Here is a 25,000-nt window from a genome sequence, read left to right on the forward strand (position 1 = left end):
TTGCCCAGGGACACAATGATAATATGTGTTTGGGGGAGTTTGAACCAGCTACTCTTCCACTAGTGGACGTACATTTTAATGTAAAGATTAGCAATGTGTGAAAAGTGTCTTGCCAAGCGACACAATGATAATATGTGTTCAGCTGGAATTTGAACCAGCTACTCTTCAGTTGATGGGCGAACACTTTAATGTAACAGTTGACAATGTGTGAAGTGTGTTGCCCAGGGACACAATGATAATATGTATTTAAGTGGGGTTTGAACCAGCGACTCTTTAATTGGTGGGTGTACATTTTAATGTACCAATTGACCAGGGACATGATGATAATATGTAATCAGGTGGAGTTTGAACCAGCGACCTTTCCATTGGTGGGTGTACACTTTAATGTAAAGACTGACAATGTGTAAAAAGTGTCTTGCCCAGGTGCACAATGATAGCATGTGATGAGCTGGAGTGTGAATGAGCTGCCTTTCCTCTAATGAGCAGACACGTTAATGTAAAGATTAACAACAGCTGAAAAGTGTCTTGCCCACAGACACAATAATAGTATGTGTTCAGGTGGAGTTTGAACCAGCTACTCTTCCACTGGTGGGCCTATATTTTAATTTAGAAACTGACAATGTCTGAAAAGTGTCTTGCTCAGGGGCACAATGATAATATAAAATCAGTTGGAATGTGAATGAGCTCCCTTTCCTCTGGGGAGCGTACACGTTGATCTAAAGATTATCAATGTAAAAATGGTCTTGCCCAGGGACACAATAATAATATGTGCTCAGGTGGAATTTGAACCAGCTACTCTTTCATTGGTGGGGGTACATTTTAATGTAAAGATCAGCAATGTCTGACGTGGAATATGAAACAGCAACTCTTCCATATATAATGTAACAATGAGTGAAAAGTGCTTTGCTCAAGGACACAATGACAATATCTGTTTAAGTGGAGTTTGAACCAGCTACTCTTGCACTGGTGGATGTACATTTTAATATAAAGATGGACAATGTGTGAAAAGTGTCTTGCCCAGAAACACAATAATAATATGTGTTCAGGTGGAGTTGGAACCAGCGACCTTTCCATTGGTGAGTGTACACTTTAATGTAATGACTGACAATGTGTGAAGTGTCTTGCCCAGGGACACAATGATAATATGTGTTCCAGTGGAGTTTGAACCAGCTACTCTTCCACTGGTGGACGTACACTTTAATGTAACAACTGACAATGTCTAAAAAGTGTCTTGCCTAAAGACACAATGATAATATGTGTTCAGTTGGAATTTGAACCAGCAACTCTTCCATTGATGGGCGAACACTTTAATGTAACAGTTGACAATGTATAAAGTGTCTTGCCGAGGGACACAATGATAATATGTGTTCAGTTGGAGTTTGAACCAGCTACTCTTCCACTTGTAGGCGTTACTGTAAAGATTGGTGTGAAAAGTGTCTTGCCCAGGTGCACAATGATAATATGTGATCATTTGGAGTGTGAATGAGCGACCTTTCCATTGGTGTGCGTACACTTTAATGTAAAGATTAGCAATGTCTAAATGTGTCTTGCCCACAGACACAATGATAAAATGTGTTCGAGTGGAGTTTGAACCAGCTACTTTCCCACTGGTGAGCGGATACTTTAATGTAAAGATTAGCAATGTCTAAAAAGTGTGTTGCTGAGGGACATAATAATATGTGTTCAGGTGGAGTTCGAACCAGGTACCTTTCCATTACTGGGCGTACACTTAAATGTAATGACTGACAATATGTGAAAAGTGTCTTGCCCAGGGACACAATAATAATATGTGCTCAGGTGGAGTTCAAACCAGCGACCTTTCCATTGGTGGACATACATTTTAATGTAAAGATCAGCAATGTCTGAAAAGTGTCTTGCCCAGGGACACAATGATAGGCTAATATGTGCTCAAGTGGAATATGAAACAGCAACCTTTCCATATAATATATAATGTAACGATTGAAAAGTGCCTTGCTCAAGGATACAATGATAATATGTATTTGAGTGGAGTTTGAACCAGCTACTCTTCCACTGGTGGGCGAACACTTGAATGTAATTTAACAATTGACAATGTGTAAAAAATGTCTTGCCCAAGGACACAATAATAATATGTGATCATTTGGAGTGTGAATAAGCTGCCTTTCCACTGGTGAGTGCACACTTTAATGTAAAGATCAGCAATGTGCCGAGGGACACAATGATAATATGTGTTCAGGTGGAGTTCAAACCAGCTACTCTTCCACTGGTGCGTGTACATTTTAATGTAACAAATGACAATGTGTGAAAAGTGTCCTGCCCAAGTGCACAATGATAATATGTATTTGAGTGGGGTTTGAACCAGCGACTCTTTAATTGGTGGGTGTACATTTTAATGTACCAATTGACCAGGGACATGATGATAATATGTAATCAGGTGGAGTTTGAACCAGCGACTTTTCCATTGGTGGGCGTACACTTTAAGGTAAAGATTGTCTTGCCCAGGTGCACAATGATAGCATGTGATGAGCTGCCTTTCCTCTAATGAGCAGACACGTTAATGTAAAGATTAGTGTAGCACTTATACAATGACACACTAAGGTTAGAACACAGATTGGAAGTATAGTAGTGGTAGTAGTAATAGGCTAGATCAGAAGACCAGGGGTTTAATAAGAAAACTACACAGGATTGTAGTGCTTAGTTGCGTTGTATTTACAGTGTACCAACAGACATTATTTACAACATTTACAGGTGTGCACATTCATATGATTGAGTTCAGAGTCTATGAGGAGTTCAACGCATTATAGTCCTTAGTCCAAGTGCAGTTGAGCCACAACAAAAGTTCATATAATCTACACGGAGTCGCGAAAAAACACAAAAGAGAGTTCCAGATATTGTTATGGTAAAGTGGGTTATTCCTAGCAAAGTCAACAAGTGCCCAGTGCCCACAGCAGGGGGCAGTGGATGTGTGAGTGAGTGTGTGGTTGTGCGACTGCTACGCCTCCTACAGAGGCAGATGCTTGCACTCTGAGTTTGGTTCGGGCTCTAGGCCTTAGCTCACCATCCAGTTTCTGGAGAGTCCAGTTTCTGGAACCTGGCCAGTTCCACTTAGTTAAATCTCATAGGATCGTGACAGCACTTCATTATGAAGGTGAGAGGCATCTGCAGCAGCTCAGTCACACCCGGGACCGACACAACACACGACTGAACGGTAGTGCGCTCGGCCATGTTTAAAGAGCTTGACGCACTTAATCTGGCAATACGAAGTCTCACGATAGTTGAGAACAACGGTGGCCAAAATATAATTTAGAGATGGCTAGGGACAGAAAAATACCTGGGTTACATTAGCAATAGTTGAAAAGTGTCTTGCCCACAGACACAATGATAATATGTATTTGAGTGAAGTTTGAACCAGCTACTCTTCCTTTAGTGGACGTACATTTAACCTAACAGTTGACAATGTGTAAAAAGTGTCTTGCTCAGGGACCCAATAATAATGTGTGTTCAGGTGGAGTTTGAACCAGTGACCTTTCAGTTAGTGGGTAATGACTTAACCTACTGCTGCCACTTTACCAAATGCAGTTTTCATCTAGAATAATATTTATTCAACTTTTCTGTGTCAGAGTTTCATAAAGTTGACAGTTGAGGTATTTAACTGTTCACCTGTGGTTATGGGCAAAAACTTCACACACTGTTGCCAATTTATCAAATAAATACAGATACAATACAAATGTTATACTTTTACTTTCAATGTTACTATATATACAACTGGCCCCACAGCTAACGAGAAATCTTCCACCCTTCCTTGACTTCGTGCCGTTGAGCCACCCACTCCCCACTGTGTACCGCAGCCAACAACAGTCTTACAGTTTAAACATTCTGATCTGAACTTTTGTCGAGCGGAGTTTTGGCCGTAGGCGTAGGTCCAACTTTCCCAGACGATTTCTCTTTGTGAAAATGTGTGTGGGGGGGCTGCACATTAAAAGTTGCTCGGTTCCCAAAGTTTAAACTCAATTGAAATATTTGAAAAAGTTTGGCAGGTCCCGAGCACTGATCCGGATAGGCAGCCTGGGAGCCGTGTTAGGAGAGCTCCGAATGGGATTTTTAATTAAGAGAAGAGAGAAGGAACTTGGAACTAATTGTTTTTTTTATTCTATTCGGGTTCATAATAAAAAATGTTATGCTAGAGACCAAGGGTTACATTGCTAAAGGAATTTTTTTTTTTTGGGAGCTAATTTAACACAATAAAACTGTTGTATTGTTGTATAGTTACAAGGGGTTTTATAACTTTAACTAGTAGACTTATCAAAAGCTGGTTAGTAAAAAATAAATAAAAAATAGTGGTGAAAGAGACAGCAACAGTAGTGAATGGATTCTACTTAAAGCACTTAAAGGTACACTGTGTAACTTTACTGGTAGGATTGTTGTTACTGCTTTGGGGAAATGTAGGTAATCCTTAAAACAAAGACAATTCATTATTTACTTATTTATTTATTGATTTTATTATTTTTTTGTTTATTTATTTTTATTTATTTATTTATTATTTATGTATTTAATATTTTTTTATTATTTATTATTTTTATTTAACAAAATGTTGTAGTTATCTTCTTCTTCTTCTTATTATTATTATTATTATTATTATTTTAAGATTGTAATAAATAGTAAAAGATGATGAAAGGTAATGATGATGGTGAAAATAATGTTAGTTAAGTGACTAAAAATATTTATTACAAAATTGAGGAGAAAAAAAAAAGGAATTTAAATTATAAATTGGTCAAAATACCAATATAAGGGGGCCTAGCAGTTTGGTTTTGCTGCACTAGCACATAACTTTTGTTTTTTGAATTAAACTTGTGTCGGTGTGTGTTTGGGGGGGGGCAGGTTTTGTTGTTTTGTATTTGTTGTGGGTGTTGTTCTGTTTTTGTTTATTGTTTTTAAGTTGGTTATTGTACTTTGTTAAATGTTACATTCTGTTGTCTTAATTTTTTTTTAATATTATATACTTATACTACTACTATATATACTATAATTACTGCTTTGTACGTGTTTTCATTTTCAAGTGTTTTTGTTGCTATAAAACTAATAAAAAACAAAAGCATTTTGACTGTGAGCTGATTCGCCTCTCCACAGATCTGACCTGTAACTTGGTGGTGTCAACTGCTTGTCTCCATGGAGATTAAATATAATGCTATACTGTGGAACATTCAAGGCAAAACACAGATGCGTGACTCCCCACAATAAAAGTTACACAGTGCATCTTTGAAATAAAAAAGTATACAGATTTTTTGAAGTTGATGAACAATTATTATCCTGATGTCATAACACCAGGTTTAAATCAGGACTAAACCAGGTCAAGACCAAGTATCTGCTCTAAAAGTATCAACTATAAAATACTTCTCATGACCAACTATGTCAAATAAAGTAGTTCCTTTGCTCTCCTTTCCTAATTAAAAAGCACACTCAGACCTCTCCTCACATGGCTCCCAGGCTGCAGGTCCGGGTCACTGCCTGGGACCTGAGTGTCTGCTTCACTTTTTCAAATATTCCAAACGAGTTTAAACTTTCGGAGCCACTTTTAACTTTTCATGTGCACCCCTCACACTTTTCCACAAAGAGAAATCGTCTGTGAAAGTTGGACCTACTCCTACGACAAAAGTTCAAATCAGAATGTTTAAAAGTGCAACTATGTAACATTTCTCTTCTGGAGATGTTATTGCTTTGTCTGGTAAGTTCCACAGTATGGCATTAAACTATATGTAGCTTGCATTTACTTATCAGTTGCAATCAAAGTATTTTATTGCTCAAAAAGAAAAGAAAAAAAAAGAGAAAAGCATTTAAAAACAACTTAAAAAGATGCATTCTTACAGTTAGCAGAGTCACCTCTCCACAGATCTGATCTATAACTTCGCCTGGTTGTGTTACAAGCTTGCACTCTTGGATACAGATGTGTAATTTCATACTGCATACATTCAAGACAATAATATCTCCATGGAAACAGACATGCAAACCTTCACCAAAATAGTTACATACAGTATGGACCTGTGCACCTGGGTTCATTAAATCATTTAGTGAAGCCAGTTGTTACAAACTTAGGTGTCAAAGGCTACGTTCAGACTGCAGGGCTTAACGCTCAATTCCGATTTTTTTGTGAAATCCAATGTTTTTGCGAGGTCGTTCACATTTCCAATTAAATGTGACTTGTATGTGACTCCAGTGTGAACAGTAAACGGCCCAAAAGTGTCCCACATGTGCACTGGAGACACGACGACGTCAACCGCAGCGAGCGTCTCTGTGTTTACAGAAGTTGTCCAAACATGGACGCAGCATTGAGCACCTGGAGATTTTAAAGTTCCTCTCGTACCGGAGCCAGAACATGAACAACTTACTTGTTTTAAGGAGGAGATTGAGAAGGAGAAGGACGAGGTTTTTGGTCGTGGTGTTTTGTGGGGCAGCGGCAGCGACGTCCATTGAAAGGAACGTGTGGATGTGGAGACGGAGCCAAGAGTGGTGAGTGGTGATGTGCTTCACTTCAGTGACATGGAGTTCATTTACAATTTTCACCTACTTCAGTGCAGAATAGTGACGTTTGTGTCTTATTGATAACATGTAGGTGGATGAATGCACTTTGGCCGTTCACACTGAAGTCACATGTCAAAAGATCAGATATGTATCGGTTTTAGGAGCACATATCCAAGTGTTCTGGGTCACATTTGAAAAAATCGGATCTGTGTGGTTCAGACTGTCATTAAAAGATCAGATACACGTCACATAGGGGCCAAAAAATCTGATTTGAGTCACTTCAGGCTGCAGTCTGAACGCAGCCAAAATGGACCCAGATCTAAAACTTGATCAGGAAATTAGTGCTGTTGTAAAATCTATTTTTTTTCAGCTAAGACAACTGGCCAAAATTAAGCCTATTTTGTCAACGCAACACTTCGAAACTGTCATACATGCATTTGTGATGACTAGACTGGATTATTGTAATGCACTTTATGTTGGTGTGAGCCAAAATGCACTTTCCTGGTTGGAACGGGTCCAAAACTCAGCGACTCGACTTTTAACTGGAACCCAGAAACACAAGAGCGTCTCGCCTGTTTTAGCCTGTCTCCATTGGCTCCCAATGTCTTTTAGAGTCTACTTACCTCTTACCTCTCCTACCTCACTGACTTGATCCACCCTTATGTCTCCTCTCACACTCTCAGGTCTGCAGATCAGCTCCAGCTCGCTGTCCCAAAAACTAAATGTAAGTGGGGAGCGTGTGTTTTCCATTTCTGCCCCTCGGCTCTGGAACCAGTCGCGGTTAGAGATTAGAGACCAAGTCTGAACCTGTTTCTAAATCACTCCTAAAAACGCACTTTCTCACTGGCTTTTAATAAGTGACATGTACATTTCTTGTTGAGTATCTTACTGTTTTTCTATGTTTTTTAGTAGCTCTATTGTGTTTGCACCATATATTTTCTTCTACTATGATTGTCATTGTCTGTCTTGTGTTTGTGTTAAGCACTTTGACCTACTGTAAAATTTTTAAAGTGCTTTATAAACAGTGTTGGGGAGTAACAGATTACACGTACCGGCGTTACATAATCAGAGTACAAATTATGAGTAACTGTATTCAGTTACAGTTACTGTTTAAGTGAGTAGTAATTAGATTACAGTTACTTGGTTGAAATAAATGGATTACACAGCGGTATTTTCTTGTTTTCACATTTTGGGCTATATCCCCCTTTTTTTTTTCTTTTTTGGTAATTCCACTCATTGCCGGACACTAAACCAGGACTAAACCAGATCTAAACCAGGACTAAACCAGGACTAAACTATGTCTCAAACAGGATTTAACAGGAGTAAACCATGCCATGCAGACCATGTCTCCTCCTCTTCTATCAATAATGTTTTTAATTTGGTTCAGTAAAGTCTGGGCTTTTTATTATTTTTATTTATTTTATCAGAAAAAACATCTTATGTTACGATTTCCTAGTCTTTGCTTCTCTACAGCAAACCGAGTTATCTGAAGTATTCAGATTACATTACTCACTTTAAGTAATTTAATGGATTACGTTACAAACTACATTTTGGTGTATGTAATCTGTAATCTGTAGGGGAATACATTTTAAAAGTAACCTTCCCAACACTGGTTATAAATAAAGTTGGTATGGTATTTAAAGTACATGATTGATTTGGCTACAGTTGACAGGAGACAGTGCGTTCCTTAAAGGCAAAAGGCAAAAATAGGATGCCATGGGTCGCTTGTATGTTTGGTTGTATCTAAAGGTTTTTCATTCTAAAATTGGTGGGCATTTTGGTGTGGTATTTTCGTAGCTCTTTGTGTAATCCCACACAGGGGACACGGCAGGGGTGTCCATTATCCCAACACTAATCTGTGCCTGCGGACCCACATGTCACCGGATCTGTGCTCCGCTCCATACTCCAAATACTTCTGCTGCGGTATCTTTTCATACAGCGAAACTACTACGGGTGTGACGCCGACGACACCATGGACTGCAAGATTAAAAGTCAAATATGATGTTGAAGATAATTGATTCGTTCCACTGGGCAGATTTCAATGCGAAGATAAAATACTAACAACAGTAACAGAATAAAAAAAGTGCCCCCAAAAAAGGTACAACAACATAATCTTTGAATATGCTTTGAATAAAATTATAAAGATTAAGTAAGATGAATATTAAGTCCAGATAATTAATAAAGTCTTTTTGTCAGGTTTTGTCACAAACTACAAAAAAGGAGTTGCAGTTTACTTCATTCATCTGTTAGTATCATGTTGTTAATAGTGCTCATTGGTCTTTTCAGCATGCTTAACTAAAGATTATTAACACAGAGTAACAAACACAAGTTTAATAAGTGCCCAATTCTCCTACAATAAAAGTCATTCTGTAGATTCATACATTATTTATTCAGTTCCACATACTCAGGTTGGTGGTTGGTAAACTATCTCTGTAGCCACAACCGCCAATCTGCATCACTTTAACACTACATTTACACTGGGCTAGAGGGTTAAAGTGCCTGGACCAAGGACACAACAACAGAATGTACTGGGTATCTGGAGATCTAGAGATGATCTGAATAATATTAGGATAGTTAAAAATCTTATATTACACAAAATGGACTCATGTGATCTTTTGGTCATGTTAGAATGTTTCCTCATCATAAACAGAGCTGGAGTTGTGTTTTGTTTCATTCACACATGTTTGAATACATCTAGTGTTAATCTGTCTTCATCTCCAAAGCTCAAAATGCTCTGTTCCATCTTGTGATGTCATGAAGTGGTGGTTTTCAAGTTAGCAGTGACCTTCAGATTGGAAATTCCACGGCTGAAATGAATCTGTGTATCATTTGTTCATTCGTTTTCAGTATAAAACCAGAAATAAGAAAACAAAAAAACAAATGTTTTCTTCATTATTTGTCTCCAAAACCAAAATGAAAAAACAGATAATGATTTGTTTTTTCAGTTTTTGAATTTGTGTTTAAATGAAGAATAGAATAAAATGGATAAAAGGCCGCTTCCTGTGTTCTTGACTTAAACTGCGATGCCGAACTTTTGCGCTGCATACAGACTGAACCAGACCGGGACTAAGACCAGGACTGAGTCTGGGACCAAGACCAGGACTTAGTCTCTGAGCAAGACCAGGACTGAGACTGGGACTAAGACCAGGACTTAGTCTGGGACCAAGACCAGGATTGAGACTGGGACCAAGACCAGGACTTAGTCTGGGACCAAGACCAGGACTGAGACTGGGACTAAGACCAGGACTTAGTCTGGGACCAAGACCAGGACTTAGTCTGGGACCAAGACTAGGACTTAGTCTGGGACCAAGACCCGGACTGAGACTGGGACCAGATCGGGACTGAGACCGGACTGAGACCGGGATCAGACCGGGACTGAAAATGGTTTAGTCCTGTTTTAGTCCTGGTTCAGTCCGTATGCGGCATCACAGTTTAAGTCCCATAAACGGGAAACGGCCGTTATCCCTTTTTTCATTTAAACACAAAATCAAAAACTGAAAAAATAAATCATTATCTGTTTTTTCAAGTTGGTTTTGGAGACAAATAATGAAGAAAACATTTTTTTTTTTTTTTTTTTTTTTTTTTCGTTTTCTTATTTTTGGTTTTATATTGAAAAATGAATGAACGAATGATACACGGATTGAAATGATCCAAATGATTCAAGTGAAGATGTATGAAGCACTTCCTGAATCACCACATGACATCACAAGGTGGAACAGTGTTTTCAGTTTGAGAGAAGAACTCTAAATCTGCAGGGTTTGTGTGTTAAACAAGTGTGAATAAAACAAAAAAACAAAAAACACAACTCCAGGTGTGTTTGTGATGAGAAACATTATAATATTTTTACAATTTAAAACTTTCTCACAAGGATTCCATTTAAAAAGCCAAAATCTGAGCTCTCATCCCTGAAAAGAACTAAAGCAAAATATTGTCCTTAAATGTGTGTTCAGTTTCTATTCTCAGATACAGTTTTAAATCATTTATGAATCACGTTGATAATTCCGAGTGCCCCCGTTTTCCTGCCGAGTGCTGAATCTTAATTTTGCAAGAAAGAAAAGTTGTGCAGTTTCTAATCAGTTTTGCAGCTAATACCACAGAGCGTCTCCAGATCAAATCCATATTCATATCAGATTACAGAAGAACGAGGCAGGAGCGTCCCACTGTGTTCATCCTTAAACTTTGAGCAGAGTTTTGTGGATAAGGCATCGATCCAAACGCATTACAGTATCCAGGGTTCCCTCGCTCACACCAGCTGGGAAAACCTGGATTTAGTCTGAAACGATGCAAATTTCTCACCAGTGTCAAATTTGCAGACTGAAATAAATTCGTCATGGTTTTTGTCAGTGTGATGTTTTTGCTGACTGAAATGGAATAAAAAGTATTTGGGATGCTCTAACCACAGCTGTTAATTTGTGGCATGTGTCTCTCAAATGTCTCTTTCAAAAAAAAAAAAAAAATGAAGACAGCTCATCCTCTGGTGTCCCCCCTTTTTTTTTTATTTGCATGTTTATTCTGCAGAAATCTGTGCTGATTCCTTTTAGTCATTAGGGTCTGGTCAAGTGGTAACGGAGGGAAACAGGGGCAGATTTTTGACATTCAAATGTCTCTTATTCAGAAACTAGAGGGACTATTGAAATAAGTAAAGTATCAGAATGTAGGAAAGAGTTACACTCCAACAGGGTAAAGTTAAACCTGTGATATTCTTTCAAGTTGTTGACAAAAAATTTTAAAACTCATGTCGGTAACGGAGGGAATGAAATCTGCAGCACTTTTTGGGCAATAAATCCAAACAGTGATAACTGTTGGTTCTCACTTCCATATCCTTAACAAACTGGTTTGAATATTTGCTTCATATAGTTTTCTACCATATGGTACAAGATTAGGTTGAAAAACCTCTTACTTTTTGAGTCATGAGATTTTTTATTAAGAAAGGTCATGGTAACGGAGGGAAAAGTAACGGAGGGAAAATTGTGCAAGCAAATAGAAGGTGCAGGATTTTACATAATTTGTCAACTTTTTTCTTCTGAATACTTTAATATTACTTCAAAAATGAAAAGAAACTATTTCTATAAAATATGTCAGTCCTTCCAAGCAAATTTTTATCATTTTAAATACATTTTTTTTGAAAAATCATGTACCTTCATCAACAGTTCAAAGATGGAATAACACAAGATATGATGAAATACATCCATTTATTTACATGATTTGCAGGTCTTTGAAATCTGGGAAATAATTTTTGTTCCATGTTTCATACATGGTCTGTTTAAAACGTATGGAACTTTAGAACCAAAAATGGAACAGAAAAAAGGTGAACAGTTTCATAAACTAGAGTACATATGTATCAGAGGTGAGGGCAGCTGAGGTTACAATAGAAGCCACCACCACCACATTTACAAGTGTAAGGCATTCTTCTTCTTCATATTATTATTGTTATGATTATTCTGAAGTAATCTGAGTGCACTGGTGCTAGATAATATGCTCCGGAGGGACACTCAGCTCTGACAAAGGTGAGGAACAGTGTCATGGTTGGGAATGGTGTTAATTATGAAGGAAACAAAACAACAACAAACACAACGACAGGTAGAGATCTGACAATGAAACAACACTGTAACTTTCTACCTTTCATCTGTACTCCAGGGACTAAAACTCACATCTTCTGATCCACCATCCTTCCCCCATTCCAACCACTCATCCTCACCAACTCATTATTTGACAACACTTGACCCCAACATTTGAGGCGCACCAAAGCCGACCAATCACGTCCCTCCGCCGCCGCATTACCCTCTGCCCTGATTGGCTGGCCCTTGATAGACGACCTTGACTAATCGCCCATTTAAGGACTGCGATAATAGCTCGTAATAAGACGCTTCGGCCAAACTCCAGCTCGGCTCTGCACTCGAGTTAAATCGCTATAATGATGATGTATTTGAGGCTAGAAATAAAAGTCTCTAAAGGCCATTGGAGAAGCAGAGAGAGGGGGAGAGGAAAACAAAGACGGGCTGCTAGTGTGAGCCTCATTTTGGTTATTTTTGGGGCAGAATGCAGAGACGGCAGAGTTCCCAGTAGATTCAAACCCAGTTAGATGGATAATAATATCGAGAAGGGGATGCACGTTTGTATGTAGATCACAGAGCAGGAAATATGATAAGAAATGTTGCTTTAAACTAGGTTGTTTCTTAGCTGTTTTGACCTCATTTTTCTCAGTGGGGAGCCTCCTACATTTTGGAATAAAAAAATAACTAAATATATAAGAAAATATTCACAAGTCTGGTCTGTTTCCTGCATGGTTCCAAATGTTTTTACATTCACATTTTTAGCCTGTAAAGAAATATGGAAGGTGTACATTTATTTTAGCAACTGCTCTAAATAAATATGTTGTTTTTTTGTGATCAACTTTTTCTTTTATTGATTTGCAGCAATAATGGCAGTGCCTGTACTTTCATGAATTCTGAAGTGCTTGATATATTCCCATGTGTACAGCGTACATGTACATACTGTATACACACATTCACAATTACTGCAATGCTTAAAGTGCCCATCTCATGTAAAATAATCCTTGTGTCATTCATTCATTCATTTTTCAATCTAAAACCAAAAATAAGAAAACGAAAAAACAACAGTTTTCTTCATCATTTATCTCCAAAAATGAAATGAAAAAACAGATAACGATTAATTTTTTCAGTTTTTGATTTTGTGTTTAAATAAAGAATGGAAAAAACGGATAACAGCTGTTTCCCATTTATGTGACTTCCGTGACTGTGATGCCGAACTTTTGCACTGCGTATGGACTGAACCAGGACTGATCCAGGTCTGGGACCAGAGCAGGACTGAGACCGGGACCAGGGTGGACTCCGAGCTTTGACTCAGAACTTCCGCGGGGTAAGAGCCTCAGCTTCGAACTCCGGCCCTGTCGTGGGCTCTGAGCCTGGTCCCGGCCTGAGATCAGTCTCAGTCCCGGTCTCAGTCTCAGTCTGGTCCTGGCCCGGTCCCGGTCTGGTCTTTGTCTCAGTCCCGGTCTGGTCCCGGTGTGGTCCCGGTCTGGTCTTGGTCTTAGTCCTGGTCTGGTCCCGGTGTGGTCCTAGTCTGGTCCCGGTTTCAGTCCCGCTCTGGTCCCGGTCTGGTCCCGGACCTGGATCAATCCTGGTTCAGTCTGTACGCGGTGCAAAAGTCCAGCATCACAGTCACGGAAGTCACGTAAACGGGAAACAGTCGTTATCCGTTTTTGTCCATTTTTCATTTAAACACAAAATCAAAAACTGAAAAAAACGACTCGTTATCCGTTTTTTCATTTTGGTTTTGGAGACAAATAATGAAGAAAACTGTTGTTTTTTCGTTTTCTTATTTTTGGTTTTAGATTGAAAAAGGAATGAATGAATGATACACAGATTCAAAATAACTCTTTTCACATTGTATCTTCTGCATTTTGGCTTTTAGAACATCCATTACACAATAGTTCTGAAATCTTACTGATTTCTTGGAGACAGTCACAGACCAGGAACTATGAAAGTCCGACTATTGCTCCTTCCCCCGTCAGTCCTGAGAAAGCACAGGCTCCGCCCTCCAAACGTGACGTAGGTGACGAGTGAGCCGCCCTTCCTCCGCCCATCTCAGGGAGGGAGACAGACGTGCACCCTGATAGCAGCAGGAATAAACTTTTATTCATCATAGTCCAATGAGGTTCATTTGGTCTTCTGATATTTTATGTTATTAGGTTCTTTTTTTAGACCAAGAGTTTTGTTTCATACCTGACAGTTTGGACTGCCCAGTACTGGTCTTCCTCAGAGTGCAGTGCAGATGGAGCAGTCGTCCTGCCTCCACCGGTAGGAAGACAGCGCCAAAACCTGTATAAATCAGCTGCCCAGACACGTCACAGCAACATCACATGACCACTGAGGAAGACGCTAGTGAGCAGAACAAACTGTCAGGTATGAAACTAAACTCTTGGTCTGAAAAAAGAACCTAATAACATATTTTATTCATCATGGAGATACAGCGCGTTCAGTCTCATGTGTTGGACCCGGAATCAGACGAGGACTTTGAGGAGCACGAAGCTCAAGCACCACGTCCACATCAGCTGAACATTACTGATTGGTAAAGTTTTAATAAACACTAGTAGATCAACTTATTATATCGTGTTCACTGGAGTGTAGAACAATGAGCTTCTGCTGTCGCTTTTGTTTAGGTGTTCATGTTTGAGTTGTCGGCCGATGTGGGGCGGAGGCAATGGAGCAGGGAAGGGGGGCAGATGCGAAGTGCTTTCTGCTACGTCAAATGTGTCATAGGTGTATCTGCCGCGTCATCGTTGTAGCGGCTTTAGTTTGTTGTCACGTGGGAGGGTGGGAGAAATACACTGCAATTTGTTTTAAAAAAACAAAACGCTGAATCAATCTAAAAAACACTTTGGTGACAAATACAAGGCCCACATCACTCTTAGAAGATAGAAAGCTCTGAAAAGTAGATTTTGCAGGAGATGGACCCTTTAAGTTTCTTTTAGATAGAAGCCTCAGCCAAGCAAAGGTCTGTACGAAGTTGCTGGAGACATTTAATGGAAACATGTCAGAGGGTAACTGTGTGACTCTTGGCTCTGACTATAGAGAGTTCTAGTTGGACTATATCCAAAAAGATTAATGTCCAAGCATGAACAGATATACAATGTGGCAGCTTCCAGCGTGTGGCCACCATTTTCTTTGCTGCCGTGAAACCTGATAACAAAATTCTTAGTTTGGTCACTTTAAGTTTGACTTGAGAGTGAGAGAGATTTAAGATCAACACGTCCAGTGAACAGAATACTACTACATCAAACAACACAGAAAGTTGACATGAAACTTGTCTCCAGAAATCCTGCACTGGTGGACAATCCCAAAATATATGGGTCCAGTCAAGTGGTAACGGAGGGAAACAGGGACAGATTTTTGACATTCAAATGTCTCTTATTCAGAAACTAGAGGGACTATTGAAATAAGTAAAGTATCAGAATGTAGGAAAGAGTTACACTCCAACAGGGTCGAGTTAAACCTGTGATATTCTTTCAAGTTGTTGACAAAAATTGAAAAAACTCATGTCGGTAACAGAGGGAATGAAATCTGCAGCACTTTTTGGGCAATAAATCCAAACAGTGATAACTCTTGGTTCTCACTTCCATATCCTTAACAAACTGGTTTGAATATTTACTTCATATAGTTTTCTACCATATGGTACAAGATTAGGGTGAAAAACCTCTTACTTTTTGAGTCATGAGATTTTTTATTAAGAAAGGTCATGGTAACGGAGGGAAAAGTAACGGAGGGAAAATTGTACAAACAAGTAGAAGGTGCAGGATTTTACATCATTTGTCAACTTTTTTCTTCTGAATACTTTAATATTACTTCAAAATGAAAGGAAACTATTTCTATAAAATATGTCAGTCCTTCCAAGCAAATTTTTATCATTTTAAATACTTTAAAAAAAAAAAAATCATGTTCCTTCATCAACAGTTCAGAGATGGAATAACACAAGATATGATGAAATACATCCATTTATTTACATGATTTGCAGGTCTTTGAAATTTGGGAAATAATTTTTGTTCCCCTCCTTGAACCGTCACCTTATCGTGGTGGAGGGGTTTGAGTGCCCGAATGATCCCGGGAGCTATGTTGTCGGGGGCTTCATGCCCCTGGTAGGGTCACCCAAGGCAAACAGGTCCGGGGGGACGGGTCAGACGAAGAACGGTTCAGAGTCACACACAGAGGCCAGTTACGTCGCCCGGATTGGCGTCACCGGGGCCTCACCCTGGAGCCAGGCCTGGGGTGGGTGCTCACCAGCGAGCACCTGGTGGCCGGGCCTTCCCCCACGGGGCCCGGCCACCAGGCGCTCTAAATCTAAGTCTCAGCCCGAAGGAGCAACGTGGGGCCGTCCTCACGTGGGCCCACCACCCACGGGAGGATCCATATGGGGCCGGTGCAGAGAGATCTGGGCAGCAGTCGACGGCGGGGGCCTCGACGACCGCATCTCTGGACATGGAGACTAGCTCTGGGGACATGGAATGTCACCTCGCTGGGGGGGAAGGAGCCTGAGCTTGTGCGGGAGGTTGAGTGTTACCGACTAGATATAGTCGGCCTCACCTCCACGCACAGTTTGGGCTCTGGAACCCAACTCCTTGAGAGGGGCTGGACTCTCCATTTCTCTGGCGTTGGCCGTGGGGAGCGGCGGCGGGCTGGTGTGGGCTCATTGCCCCACAGCTCAGCCGCTGTGTGTTGGAGTTCACCCCAGTGAACGAGAGGGTCGCGTCCCTGCGCCTTCGGGTCGGGGACAGGTCTCTCACTGTGGTGTCAACACCCACGTGGGCAACGACAGTGACACTTGGAGAGGGGTGATTGGGAGGAACGGCCTCCCTGATCTGAAACCGAGCGGTGTTTTGTTATTGGACTTATGTGCTAGTCACAGTTTGTCCATAACGAACACCATGTTTGAGCACAAGGGTGCCCATAAGTGCACGTGGCACCAAGACACCCTAGGCCAGAGGTCGATGATCGACTTTGTAGTCGTGTCATCTGACCTCCGGCCGCGTGTCTTGGACACTCGGGTGAAGAGAGGGGCTGAGCTGTCAACTGATCACCACCTGGTTGTGAGTTGGGTTCGCTGGTGGAGGACCTCTGTCAGAGGGACTTTCAACTCGCACCTCCGGGAGGACTTCTCCCGGATTCCGGGGGAGGCTGGAGATATGGAGTCCGAGTGGGCTTCGTTCTCGGCCTCTATTGTCGATGCGACTGCTCGGAGCTGTGGGCGTAAGGTCTGTGGTGCCTGTCGCGGCGGCAATCCCAGAACCCGGTGGTGGACACTGGAAGTAAGGGATGCTGTCAAGCTGAAGAAGGAGTCCTATCGGGTCTTGCTGGCTCGGGGGACTCCTGAAGCAGCTGACGGGTACTGACGGGCCAAGCGTGCTGCAGCCCGTGTGGTCGCGGAGGCAAAAACTCGGAGCTGGGAGGAGTTCGGGGAGGCCATGGAGAAGGACTATCGGACGGCCTCAAAGAGATTCTGGCAAACCATCCGGCGCCTCAGGAGGGGGAAGCAGTTCTTCGCCAACACTGTTTACAGTGCGGGGGGAGAGCTGCTGACCTCGACTGGGGACGTTGTCCGGCGGTGGAAGTAATACTTTGAGAATCTCCTCAATCCCACCATCACGTCTTCCGAGGAGGAGGCCGAGGCTGGGGACTTGGAGACGGACTCATCCATCACCCTGGCTGAAGTCACTGAGGTGGTTGGCAAGCTCCTTGGTGGCAAGGCTCCAGGGTTGGATGAGATCCGTCCTGAGTACCTTAAGTCTCTGGATGTTGGCTGACACGCCTCTTCAACATCGCGTGGCGGTCGGGGACAGTACCTCTGGACTGGCAAACCGGGGTGGTGGTCCCTCTGTATAAGAAGGGGGACCGGAGGGTGTGTTCCAACTACAGGGGAATCACACTCCTCAGCCTTCCCGGTAAGGTCTATGCCAGGGTACTGGAGAGGAGAATCCGGCCGATAGTCGAACCTCGGATCCAGGAGGAGCAATGTGTGGTTTTCGTCCTGGCCGTGGAACACTGGACCAGCTCTACACTCTCCATCGGGTGCTCGAGGGTTCATGGGAGTTTGCACAACCAGTCCACATGTGCTTTGTGGACTTGGAGAAGGCATTCGACCGTGTCCCTCGTGGTGTCCTGTGGGGGGTGCTCTGGGAGTATGGGGTCTGGGGCCCTTTTTCTAAGGGCTGTCCGGTCTCTGTATGATCGGAGCAGGAGCTGTGTTCGCATTGCCGGCAGTAAGTCAGACCTGTTCCCGGTGCATGTTGGACTCCGCCAGGGCTGCCCTTTGTCACCGGTTCTGTTCATTGTGTTTATGGACAGAATTTCTAGGCACAGTCAGGGGCCGGAGGGGGTCCGGTTTGGGGACCACAGGATTTCATCTCTGCTGTTTGTTGTCCTGTTGGCTTCATCGAACCAGGACCTGCAATGTGCACTGGGGCGGTTTGCAGCCGAGTGTGAAGCGGCTGGGATGAAGATCAGCTCTTCTAAGTCTGAGGCCATGGTTCTCGACCGGAAAAAGGTGGCTTGCCCTCCCCGGGTGGGTGGGGAGTCTTTGCCTCAAGTGGAGGAGTTCAAGTATCTCGGGGTCTTCTTCACGAGTGAGGGAAGGACGGAACGTGAGATTGACAGGTGGATCGGTGCAGCTTCGGCAGTGATGCGGTCGCTGTATCGGACCGTTGTGGTGAAGAGGGAGCTGAGCCGAAAGGCGAAGCTCTCAATTTACCGGTCAGTCTTCGTTCCTACTCTCACCTATGGTCATGAGCTCTGAGTAATGACCGAAAGGACGAGATCGCGGTTACAAGCGCTCGAAATCCCTCGGGAAGTGTTCTGGGCATGTCCCACCGGGAGGAGGCCCCGGGGAAGACCCAGGACACGCTGGAGGGACTATGTCTCTCGGCTGGCCTGGGAACGCCTCGGGGTTCCCCCGGAGGAGCTGGAGGACGTGTCTTGTCTGGAGAGAAGGAAGTCTGGGAGTCCCTGCTTAGGCTGCTGCCCCTGCGACCTGGCCCCGGATTAAGCGGATGAAAATGGATGGATGGATGGAATTTTTGTTCCATGTTTCATACATGGTCTGTTTAAAACGTATGGAAATTTAGAACCAAAAATGGTACAGAAAAAAGGTCAACAGTTTCATAAACTAGAGTACATATGTAGCTGTTGAATACATTTTTATATCAGATGCATTAACTTGAATTTTTGACCTTGCTGTTTACTTCTGCTTGACTGGGCCCAAATATTTAAATGTCTCAAGTGTGATTTAAAGAGCGTAATTTCCATAAGAGATCTATAATCCTCTTTATAACATACAATTTTTAGGAGTTACATGTAACCAGTTTGCAAAATTGAAATGGATTTGTTGGTGATCAGGATTCCTGGAGGACATGTTAAAACTCATCCCAGTCCAATACAGCATATCCAATATCCTCAAAACCAACCTTCCACGAGAGTCCAGAGGCTGAGAAGAACGAGTAAGCAAAAGTTTATAAACATGCCGCACAATTTAGACACATTTCTAAATAAATATGTTGATATATACTTCAAAACAATAGTAATTTAATAATAAAACTATATATAAAAATAATTGACACTAACATTTGATTAACAGTGCTTAAAGCTAAAGTATGTCACTTTCTGGAGGTGGAAAATTTACAGGATTTTATAGAAATAGAAATTTAAACTATACTTCAGAACATTCTCCATGGAGATTGACAAAGGAACAACATTTCTATGGAGACAAGTCGTCCTCCAGGCCAAATAAGAGTCAGGTTTGTGGAGATGCAAGCCTGCTCACAGGACACATGTTTTTCATTTATTTAAAAACATCCATAATGACAAACACGGTTTTATTTTAGTCGAATCTGGCAAAAATGTGACATACTATGGCTTTAAGATTTAAGTATTTAAGATCAATGCAAATCCTGTAGCTGTGTGTACCATATTTTCCGTACCATAGGTCGCACTCTTAAGCCTCCAACCCCATTAGAAAACAACTGTGCTCCCCACAATCCAGAGCGTCCTATACACCAATCCACTCGGGTGTTCCAGCACGACTTCAGACAAAGCCGCACCACCCACAGAACACACAAACACACACGGAGCAGACATCGACCACACAGCGAAAAACACCCACAGACACACTCATCACTCCACACTGACGAGGAACGGAACGGAGGAACGAAAAAGCGAGTGCAATGTGCCACTTCTAGACACAACTGAATAACTGAGTCACTGCGAACACGTCGACAATCCGTTGGTCCCAGACAGCACCCTCCCTACACGCCACAACTGAACAAAGCCCAGAGTCACTGTGAACGCCACAAACAAACAAAACCACTCACCCATCACACTGTTGTGTTTCCTTTAAAGTCCCACGCGGTTTATTTGTGAAAAATCCAGAGCAACTAATAGCCTGGAAAATATCGTAATAACAAATATACCCTCTCCCTGATTTATCTTCTGAAATTAAAAGATAGTGCAGTTTTGACTATAAATAAAAATATAAAAGTCTCAAGAGTGAAACTCAGGAATTCATCATGTTACAAAGTTTACATCTTGACATGACCTCTGACCTCTGTGGGTGTCCATAGGTCCTCACAAAAGCACACGAGTGGGCTGCTCGGACACGTTTAGAATATTAAATCCTGTAGTTTCTCATACTATATAGTTTTTGTTGTTGCACTATAAGAAACAGCATCCATCAAAATCAACACATTTCAACACATTTCTCAACAAAGTGTTCGAAGGAAAAGGATTAGGGCCAATATAAATGAAATCAAGGAAAGGAAAGGAAAACATTGATTGAATTCTGAGTTGAAAGTATACGTGATACGTGAGAATAAAATAATCTATTCCCTCAGAGCTTTTCAGAACATTTTTTTTTTTAGAAATGCACTGATCCAGCTTTTTCTGTTCCATATATAGTAGTATCTGCTGATACTACGGAAAAGACTGAAAATTACTTAAAAATATAATTTTCTTTAAACACAAACAGGCTAAAAGTTAAAGTTATATAAAGTGAAAGTTTTTAGCTGTTATTTTTATCATGTAAAATAATTGCAGAACAGCTTGGTAAAAGTATAAGTTTAATATTCTGAGACATTTTGGGAAAACATTTACATGTAAATCATCTTATTACACCAATATATCAAAAGTCCACCAAAATATCCAATATCCAATATCCAGTACCAGTATCATTTCAGTGATTTTTATTTGTCCCTAATCCTCTTCTGTAGTTTTCACTTTGCTGGGTGACATTTTATTATCCACAAACTCAATATCTGGAATTCAAATCAGATTTTCCAATGTGAAACCATTTAACAAACTAAAACCGATATTCAAATATAGTTTGCTTTAAAATCATATTCTGGGTATCAACAACATTTGTGCCAAAGCCAGTCTGCATTTCCACCTTCCCCTTCACATCCACGTCTATTTAAATCCTCGTCTGACCAGCGTGGAGCAGGGTGCACCCTGACAAACGACCGGCCAGCTCTTTAGTGACAGCTGTCCAAACAGAAACGGTCGCCAGGTTGCTTTGAGTGAGGATTTGCATGTGCTCCTTTCTCCCATGATGCAGTGCGGTGTAGGGACAGTAAAAGGCATGGGGCTCACCTCATTGTTGGTGTTGTCTTTGGGTTCAGAAGGAGGGATGATGGCCGTGGTCGAGTCATTGGAACTCTCCTTCTCCTCCTGGAAACAACATGAAGAAAAGACACGTCGCTGTTATTCAAGACAAGCTCATCAAGACTGGTCACAATTAAAGCTGCACTACGGAACATGTGTAAGAAAGTAGGAAAGGGGTAAGAATCATGAGAAACCGTGTGAGTCCCAGGCCTGTTTCTTAAAGGTTGTATGAAGGATTTTTTTTGTTTCAAGTTGTCAATGATAGCATTATAGATGCAGTAGCCTTGTAATTATGATGACCAAAAAAAAGAGAGTAAAAATTCATCAGTTCTGGACATGGTGGGGCTAAACATTTGCCAATAGATAACGACACTGCCTCGTTATCTGTGAGCTGACAGGCTGTCAATCAAACTCCCTACGTTTCTAGCGTAACTGACTTGCCTGCGCGCTGCCGTTACATGGTTTACGTACGTCTGTCACGCAGTCCACAGACGCAAGACGCACAGACGCTGTTTACGCCACCAACGCAACGGTTCTTAGCAGCTTTTTTGACCTATATCATTGCAATGGCAGACAAGAATATACGATCAGTTCGCCACAAAAGAAAGTCAGTTTTTGAGGTCGCTGAAAGAAGAAGACAAGGGGAAAACCAGCGAAGCCAAACTAAGGTGATTCTTGGAGATTCATTCCAGCGATGGCGCGACTGAAGCAGACGAAGGGTCTAAAGACTGACGCACTGGTCGCCAAATAACTTCTGGACAGGAAACTTCTGCTTATTATGAAAACGTACTTTATTTCCAAGAGCTAGTCAAACGTTTTTCAGGACATGAATGTGACATCCTATGTCTGAAAACATAATTTTCAATGCAAAGAAAGAGTCCGCTTGCCGCTGCGTGTTGTAGTAGTAGCTCGTTCATTCGCACAGAATCTCCGCGCACCCTCTCTGCACCCCTTCCTGCTCCTCTCCCTGCTCCTCTCCCCGCTCCCCGCTCCCTGCTCCGCTCTTCCCCCTGCACCTCACTTCTTTTCCGCGCACGAAATGTCCATGCACCCCCTCCCCCCGCTTCTCACTTCTCCACCTTGTCTAACCAACACTGTAGTTAGTTGTTTACAAGTCATGTGCAGCGATGAGGACTTGTTTTCTAGAAACAAACCTGTTTCTGGCGTAAGGAGGAGGCGGGAGGAGGTGTTTCTACATTGGGAGCTGTAGGGGAGGGGGGTTTCACACATGCATAACATTTGAAAAAGAACAAACAGTCGCTGGATTTCTCATTCTTTGGAAAATCCTCTATATAACCTTTAACACATCCATGGAGAAAAGACAGACAGAGCATATTTAAAAGTTCTATATTACACAAAATGAATTCTTGTGAACTTTAAGACATTTAGCTCATTTTATACTTTTATTTTGAAATCTGTATTTTGGTACTCCACACCAGTCTGAGGAACCGGAAGAGTGAAAAATAAGTGAGAGATGAGAACACAAGTTGGTAAAGAGGCGATAAAAACAGCAGCTAAAAATCAAACTTAGTGCAAACTTACTCCTAGAGAAGTAACACCTGCATGTCTACATTTGTACTTTTAATTTGGGTAATTTCATGGGTGTATAAATGACTTAAAACACAATTGTAATTGTTTAAAAAAGACATTATTATTATAGTAATCAGCCACGTTATTTATGTTAACGGTTATTTTGTTTGTATCACGCAGCCTCATATAATCTGCACATGATAAAAACAGATGTGTGATAAATTGATTTATTTATTTTCATGTTAAAATAACTACACTTTTATGGGCAATTTGCCATAAGTGCTTTACTACAAGTGACTCTAGTGAGCTCTAAATATACATGGATTTGAATGCATAATTATTACAAGAGATCACTGATTGTATTTTTGTAGTTTTCTCTTGCTGTTTCACTCTGCATTCATAAGACAAACATTAAATGTGAAAACTACAACATCTGTGTCGTCACTGAATCTGAGTTTAGCTCCAGTGTTAGAATTGTCTAAACTGCATGCTACATTGGAGAAACAAAACAGACACTTCACAAGAGGATGAACCAACACAGACGAGTGAGCAACACAGGACCTCAGTCTGCTGTACATCTCCAGCCACAGGCCACACATCTGAGGACAACGAGGTACAAATTTTAGCCAGATTAAAGAATTGGTTTGAGAGAGGAGTGAAAGAAACCATTTTTGTTAAGAAAGATGTTACATGGAAGCATTTGTTTAGTTTGTGTACTGCTCTCTCCTCTGCCCTGTGTGTTCAGGTGCTGTGGGTGGGACCTGAACTGGAGCTGATTGGCCAGCTAGCTGCCAATCAGGGTGGAGAGGGCTGTTTAAAAGGAGCTGTGTGCTGCCTCTCTTTCTCTCTCTCTCTCTCCGAGTGTAAGGCTGCTAGCCCAGGTTTGTTTGGTTGGGAGGATTGGTTAGGTAAGTTTGGGGATCCCTGTACATTCACATCACGTAGATTTTTGTTGTTAGACACATTAGTTATCAGTTGTTGCCACCCTTGTTGTTTTGAGTTTTCCAAATTCTCTTTTCTAGATCAGGTACGCTAGGCTTTTGATTTCTTTCCTTTTTGTAGCCTAGTTTTCAGTTAGGGCCTGTTTTGTTATACCTTTTTGTTTGCTGATTTGGCACAACTGGCTCACGCCTCCTCCCACCAACCTTTTGTTTGTTTTTTTGTGCACTTTGGTGAATGTTTGGCTAAAAAAATAAAAAGTTTGCCAAACCGACCCATATATCCTATGTCCCTTGTTGGATATAGGGGACATAACAAAAGAGAATCCTTCTCTAAACAGAAATGGAGACTCAGACACCATCTATCTCCTATTTACAACTGAATTCTCAAACCTAAAACAAAACCTAAAAGAGAACAACAGGTGTAGTCAGGTCAGGTCCAGAGGTGTGGAAGCTCCATTATGGCCATGAATTGTTCTGCTAATTAGACCCCACACCCTGTACAGGTTAATAGGCCGAACTTACAAACAGAAACTGTAAACACATGTGTGTGTTAGTTTCAGAGTAGTTTCAGTGTAGTTAGCTTCTCCTGCAGATATAAGGAAGTGTTCACCAGCATCTGACCAGAACTGAAGAAGCAGCTTGGATGAGCTGAGAAACGTCTTCAACCAAACAAACTTTTGTCCAGTCGACAAACTGAATTTTCTCCTTGACGTGGATTCTACCTGGAAGACTGAGGGATTCTTCACACGACTCCAGAGCAAGTTATAGTCCAGAAAATATTGTGTTTTTGAAGAGGAAACATTATAACATAGATGAGAAAATAGTTTCATATGGGCTCTTGAAGTTTGTTATAAGATCTAAAGTTCTGTTAAA

The 25,000-nt window shown here is 41.4% G+C and overlaps 1 protein-coding gene across 1 annotated transcript in view; it reads right to left on the minus strand.

Annotated features, from left to right (window-relative positions):
- The window catches only part of chrm4a (cholinergic receptor, muscarinic 4a), an 84,459-nt gene that overhangs the window by 24,859 nt on the left and 34,600 nt on the right, over window positions 1–25,000 (minus strand). Inside the window, exon 6 of the mRNA XM_055166557.1 lies at window positions 21,645–21,722. Coding sequence (XP_055022532.1) covers window positions 21,645–21,722 — 78 coding nt within the window. The remainder of the gene's footprint in view (window positions 1–21,644; window positions 21,723–25,000) is intronic.

This window comes from Boleophthalmus pectinirostris, unplaced genomic scaffold (genome assembly GCF_026225935.1).
Source record: "Boleophthalmus pectinirostris isolate CB_2022bp ecotype Guang Dong unplaced genomic scaffold, ASM2622593v1 HiC_scaffold_11, whole genome shotgun sequence".
NCBI lineage: Eukaryota > Metazoa > Chordata > Actinopteri > Gobiiformes > Gobiidae > Boleophthalmus > Boleophthalmus pectinirostris.